The sequence below is a fragment of the Alligator sinensis genome, unplaced genomic scaffold, assembly GCF_000455745.1.
Source record: "Alligator sinensis unplaced genomic scaffold, ASM45574v1 scaffold907_1, whole genome shotgun sequence".
In the NCBI taxonomy this organism is placed as follows: Eukaryota; Metazoa; Chordata; order Crocodylia; family Alligatoridae; genus Alligator; species Alligator sinensis.
This window is the reverse complement of record NW_005841925.1, coordinates 3,636,193-3,642,426: the sequence shown is the minus strand read 5'-3', so window position 1 is coordinate 3,642,426 and position 6,234 is coordinate 3,636,193. Positions and strand designations below refer to the sequence as shown.

General features: G+C 40.4%; 1 protein-coding gene and 1 long non-coding RNA gene across 2 annotated transcripts in view; one reads left to right on the top strand and one right to left on the bottom strand.

The window, feature by feature from the left end:
• LOC102383430 overlaps nucleotides 1-6,234 on the top strand; it is a 34,968-nt gene that overhangs the window by 24,750 nt on the left and 3,984 nt on the right. The window lies entirely within an intron of this gene.
• Nucleotides 6-6,234, bottom strand: part of TALDO1 (transaldolase 1) — an 11,684-nt gene continuing 5,455 nt past the window's right edge. The window contains exons 2-8 of the mRNA XM_006019204.3: nucleotides 5,721-5,844; nucleotides 5,026-5,133; nucleotides 4,219-4,350; nucleotides 3,146-3,321; nucleotides 2,762-2,959; nucleotides 827-972; nucleotides 6-38 (exon numbers count right to left, since the gene is read on the bottom strand). Of these exons, the coding sequence (XP_006019266.1) occupies nucleotides 6-38; nucleotides 827-972; nucleotides 2,762-2,959; nucleotides 3,146-3,321; nucleotides 4,219-4,350; nucleotides 5,026-5,133; nucleotides 5,721-5,844 (917 nt within the window). The remainder of the gene's footprint in view (nucleotides 39-826; nucleotides 973-2,761; nucleotides 2,960-3,145; nucleotides 3,322-4,218; nucleotides 4,351-5,025; nucleotides 5,134-5,720; nucleotides 5,845-6,234) is intronic.

The following is a 6,234-nucleotide window of genomic DNA, read 5'->3' as shown; positions in this document are numbered from 1 at the left end:
TTGGTCTATTTTCCATTCTCAGCACTGAACATTCGCTCCTGGTAGGGGGGAAATGTAAGAAACTGCAGTTAGCATTTTCACAAGGAGTCCTAAATCACTGTGAAAATTATAGTGCTTAAACATTAAGCCAGTATAACAGTCATTTAGCAGTCACCATGTGCCTAAATCTAGTATATGTAACAAAACTGATACATTTCTATTTTTCAAGTTAAGTGTAATTTACTCAGTCATTTCTGCATTAAATGGAAAGGACAGTTATGGAAATGTGTAAAAATGACAGCTCTCTCTACTTCTGTTCCCATGCATCCTAAAGATTGCATCAGTCTGCACTACCAGTTTGTGTTGGCCACTATGAAAGTATGCCAAGTTTTACTGTGCTGCATATCAATGCTGATAAGCAAACAAAAGTTGTGCTGCTTTTTTTTTTTTTTTTTTTTTAAATTAAAGAGTTGGTGAAAGCCCCTTAATCACTGGCTCTACTGTTATCTCTAGGAGTTGCCAATACAAGTACTGCTTCTGGTTTATAATAATAGGCATGATTGTGTGCATCTCGTGTTAGTTCTCAGTTTTGGTATGCTTTCCTTGGCGTTAAGGCAACAAGTAAATGTTATGTCATCTAGGACAGAATTTCTCAACCTGTGGGTCGTGACCCAGAAGTGGGATGCAAGAATATATGAAAGGGTCACGAATAACTTGTATTCAAGTCCAGAAGTGTTTTATGCAGTGGTTAATCAAGCCCAGTACAATGGCCAGCTGCAGGCTAAGTGGGTTCATCCAGATCTCTAAAACATACACCCAACAGGTTCTGCCTAGAGTTCAGTATTACCTTTAACATCCTCTCCAATTTAACTGCATCAGCAGCAAATTTCCTGATCCCATCAGACAACTTCTCCACAGCCATTTGCTCTTCATTATGCTTCCAGCGGAATGCCTTCTCATCCAGGTGAAGCTTCTCAAAATCACATGCCTGAGCTATACAAAGGAGATTGTAACAGACATCTGTACATCTTAGAACTATCTAGAACACACAACTGCTTTCTAGAGGTGTACCAATACATCAGTCCATATCATGTCAGCACTGATAAAAGGAACATTGACATTATTGGTAATCAGCTTTTTTTGGCTGATGTGGCCATTAATGTTGCCGATAAATGCTGTGTGCTTGTGCGCAACCTGGCAGCTTGGAGAGCCAGTAAGTCCAGGGTGGGGAGGGAGTGGGGCTGCTCAGGCCCTTCCCCCCACAACAGACTTACCAGCTAGACGCTACTCTGCAAGCTGCCAGGCTGCATATCAGCAATCAGATCGGTATCCACCGATATGGCTCATTGATAATCTGGCACTGGTATCAGCCCAAAAATTTTTTATCAGCGCATCCCTACTGCTTTCTTTTAAAAACCCAACCAAACAAAAAAAACCCTCCCTAAGCTACTGTTACAATCTTGCTATCAGCTGAAGTTTGAAAACTTACAAATACCTTTTGCTCACAAAATGATCACGCTTATTCTGCTAGGTTGAGAAGTGGCAAAATGCAGACCCTATTCTGAACTGCAGCTTTAAGGAAAATATTCCACCTATTCTATTTCTTGTTTCTGTTTTGGGATGGGATATTCACACACACAGTCTTTTTGTATCTGCTTCATAATATCACTATGATTTCAGTCTCCATTAGAAAGTATTACAACAATTCTACAGCAAAGGGAGGAGTCAAGCAAATATGCTGAACAATTAGCTCTTTTGATTATTCAGGAAATGCCTAACAAAAGCACAACTGATAATACGCCTGCCAGCTCATTAGCACCCTGTAAGTAGCAGCTCATGCCTATATCTGTGCACAGTTCCCATCTTTTTGAATCCTGCAGTTCAAGACTTAAAGGCTAGGAAGAAAAGCTAAAAGAAAACAGGAATGCATACATGAATGACAGTAAAATATTGCTAAACTTTTTTTAAACTCTTAGAATACTGAATTGGTACATAAGATATGATCTTGCCTACTGGATGATGTCTATTTTTACCACATTAATGAACCAATTTAGTTTCCTGTTCAAATATTTGTTCCTGTACAAATATAGCAGAAAGTACCCTCAAGAATATGAAGTGGAGACAGGTTTTTTATGGCACTGTCCATAAGCACTTTTTTATGACACTGACCATAAGCAGGCAAACGTCAAGCCAGAAAGATTAACCTGGGTGGGTGCTACTGAAAGGGGAACAGTCAATGGCCACTGCCATTGCCCTTTGTGGGGAAAAGGGGTGTTTTATTATTTTGCTTGTTCTCCTGTTCAGAAAGAATTAGAAGAGGAGGATTCTAATTCTTTCTTCTCCTTGGAGGAGAAGAGGAGGATAATGGGTTTTGAGGACAGTCACAGCCCTACTTTTGAGAGAGGGAGGTATGAGCTTGGGAGGGACAGAAGAGGGGCTATATTCCCATGTCGTGGGAACTGGAGGGAATGGGGGGGGGGGCGCTGTTTTCTTTTATGGAGGCATTTAATATGGGTTAGGAAGTGAGTCTGGGGTGGAGAGCACTGTCCTTGGTCAGAGGCAGAGAAGCAGAAAGGGGGAATAATGCTTCTGAATTTGGGGGTTGGGAACTTTATATACCTTCCTATTTTATTTTGTTTTTATATTTTTTGCCTTTTATTATAAACTGCTTTTTGGAAAAGGTAGCATATAAATAAAATAAATATTCGCCATGTGTCAAACTACATAATGAGTTCTAAGTAGTACAGAAACATGCCAGTACTACATAAAGAAATTCTCTTACCATCTTTAGCATTGAGTTTGGGAGTTAGTTTGGTATTGTCCTTACTGAGTTCTCCCAGAAGCTTGGGGGAAATAGTAAGATAGTCGCACCCTGCGAGCGCCTTGATTTCGCCTGTGTTTCGAAATGAAGCCCCCATCACAATGGTTTTGTACCCAAATTTCTTGTAGTAGTTGTAGATTTTAGTGACACTCTTCACCCCTAAGGAACAAACAATGGTGATTTTCAAATAAGTTTAAGAGTACAAAGAAATATGCATAATCACAAAACGAACTCCTACAATTCAATATCTCATTTTCTAGAATCTTAGTCATAAGTTGCTTTTTGATTAAGTACAGCTTATTTTGACTAAGGAGGAAACATTTCTATTAATGTGGTTAAAGTTACCTGGATCGTCTGAAGGCTCGTAGGTTTTCTTGTCTGTGTTTGCAACATACCAATCCAGGATACGTCCTACAAATGGGGAAATCAGAGTGACGCCTGCTTCAGCACAGGCAACAGCCTGAGCAAAGGAGAACAGCAAGGTCATGTTGCAATGGATCCCATATTCCTCTTCCAAAACCCTGCAAAAAAGGGCCAGCTTAAATGTGGAGTCTCTTTACTGCATTCAGAAATAAAATAACTAAAAACTTAAATATAAATGAATTCATGTTATTAGTGGATAGTGAAATTTACAAACTGAAGTCACCTGCCACTAGTATGAATAGATTCTTTGTTTGACTTCATTTTAAAAATGTAAAGCCAGCGTCCTGCAATTTGCTGGTGCGTGGCTCTCAATAGCATTCAAAATAATGCACAGATTTAATAAATGCCCATTAAACAGCCATTAGAGGCATGTACTTAAAATCAGTACATCAGCTAAATCAGCAGATGCATGACAAATATAACCAAGGAAGTGATACTTCCCCTCTATGCAGTATTGGTCAGATCGCAGTTGGAGTACTGCATCCAGTTTTGGGCGCCGTACTTCAAGAAGGATATTGATAGACTTGAGAGGGTCCAGAGGAGGGCCACGCATATAGTTAGGGGCTTACAGGACAAACCCTATGAGGAGAGACTGAGGGACCTGGACCTCTTCAGCCTCTGCAAGAGAAGGCTGAGAGGCAATCTTGTGGCCTCCTACAAATTCATTAGGGGGATGCAGCAAGGGATCGGAGATGCCCTGTTCACCAAGGCACCTCTTGGGTTAACAAGGAACAATGGTCACAAACTGACAGAGAACAGATTTAGGCTAGGCATCAGGAAAAACTTTTTCACAGTAAGGGTGGCCAAAATTTGGAATGGGCTTCCAAGGGCAGTGGTGCTCTTTAAGACCTTGGGGGTCTTTAAGAGAAGGCTGGATGGGAATCTGGCTGGGTCATCTAACCCCAGCGCTCTTTACTGCCTAGGCAGGGGGTTGGACTCGATGATCTGTTGAGGTCCCTTCCGACCCTAGCATCTATGAAAAAATAAATACTTACTTGCCAGCCTGGATACCCTCCCATGTTGAAGAGAGTTTTATGAGGATGCGATCTTTACTAATTCCTGCTTCCTTATAAAGGTCAATGAGACGCCTGGCTCTCTTAATCATTCCTTCCTTATCAAAAGACAACCTTTGAAATGAGAAAGTGACTTCTTTAAGTTGAAAATATTTGTTCCATTATCTCTAACCCAGATCTATCTTTCAACCATACAGTGAAGCATACTTCAATATGGAGTCAGTTTTCTTAAAGCTACTCAAGGCATCAGACAATTGTACAACTCTTTCAAAGTCTTTTTTGTCCCTCAAGGTAAATTTACAGATTAAAGTTTGCTTTAATATTCATGTAAAGGCAGAAGCTGAAAAAATAGAGGGGAAAAAAACAAGCTGTTACACTCATGCAAGAATCAATGAACCACCAAAGTGTGTTCTTTTGTTAGGTGGAAGACAAAGAGAAGAATCCCAGCTAAATTATTTAAGTATATTTGGAAGCATGAGTCGCTAGCTCAGGGGATAAAATGCTAGAACAAAGATTATGAGCTAGAAATAGAGAATGCTACTTAATGCTGCTGCTAAGACGAGCCTTGTTTAAATTTTCTTCATAGTTAACTATTATGCTATACATACTTCCTAGACAGACAAATTATGTGAAGTCTCAATTAAACAAAGACTAGTAACATAAACTCTGGACAGCTCACTCTGTTCTAGCATCATCAAGTCAGAACAAACATCCTAGGCAAACTGTATGTTACACCCTTCATTTTAGACCTCTAAAAATCTTGCTCTGCTTTAGAAAAGAAAGTCAAACCTTGCATCTACTTCTGTGGACACACGGCCGGGTATTCTCTTCAGTATTTCTGCCCCAAATAATACAAAAAGCTTGTCACAGGCATTTTGCATCTGCTCATCCTCTGACCTGAAAACAGGAAATGGAGTGTAATTTGTTAAATTATTTCTGTGAAGATGATCAGCCAGTACACTGACTCCCTCACCAACTGCCTCCCTACAATCTACCACAAATGAAGGTCAGGCTTCATGTCACTGGCTAATTACTGTTCTTCCCTACTTTTCCTCCCTTGGTTTTTGTCCCCTTTATGCCTTACCAGTGGCAGCAAATACTATTCCACCTGTATTTAATTTTTCTCCCTAATGCTACCTGTCCCAAGAATGTATACCCCAAGCAATCTTATGTGCCACTTAAGGAGGGATATGAATAGGAATACCTTTTAATGCAGTTCAGAAACTTAAGTCACAAAGAGAGTCTCCATGGCTGCTGAGAACATTACATGCTGTTCTATCAGTGTGTGGCTGGTCATCAATTTTGGTGGTTTGTATGTTGTATTGCTTCACTTCATTGGCTAGTCTATTATTTGGAGGTTCCCTGGAATCAGAACTTGGGCCTTTTGAGTATGTTAGGGAAAATCCTGAATACACTGTCTGCTCCTCAGAATCCTTCTGTAGGTCAGATATAAGCTGGCCTGCTCAAATCAATGGATTACTTACCCACCAAGCTTTTTTCCATATTCAATAGCCTCATCCACAAGTTCCTGGTAGGATGGCATCTGAGCAGCAGCTAGGATCAGGGATGGATTTGTGGTGGCATCTAAGGGCTTGTACTCTTCAATTGCTATGAAAATAGAAACAGACAGTTTAGAATAAGCGATCCAGCCAGACTAATTGGAAGGCTTTTTGCTCATCTGTGTACAGTAGAATTATAAGCAATTAACATCCACTAAGAAGAGAAGATTCCTGTCAGAGTTAAATATGCGTATTCTTGAGGTAGGAATGGTGCATGAAAGAAAAAAGGGTGCATGAAAGCTTAGGGAACAGTGCTTCACAGGTGACCACTCAAGCAGGTGTCTGACTACAGAGACAACTCAAGCAGGAGTTATCCATTGGTTTAGCTTAGACACTGCTCAAAAAAAATGGAGGGAAGAGGCAGCTGTGTAAACAGAAACAAGCCTAGGAATCTACTTCCTACCTAGGTCTTCATAGCCTCTGTCCTGTGAGAATCAAA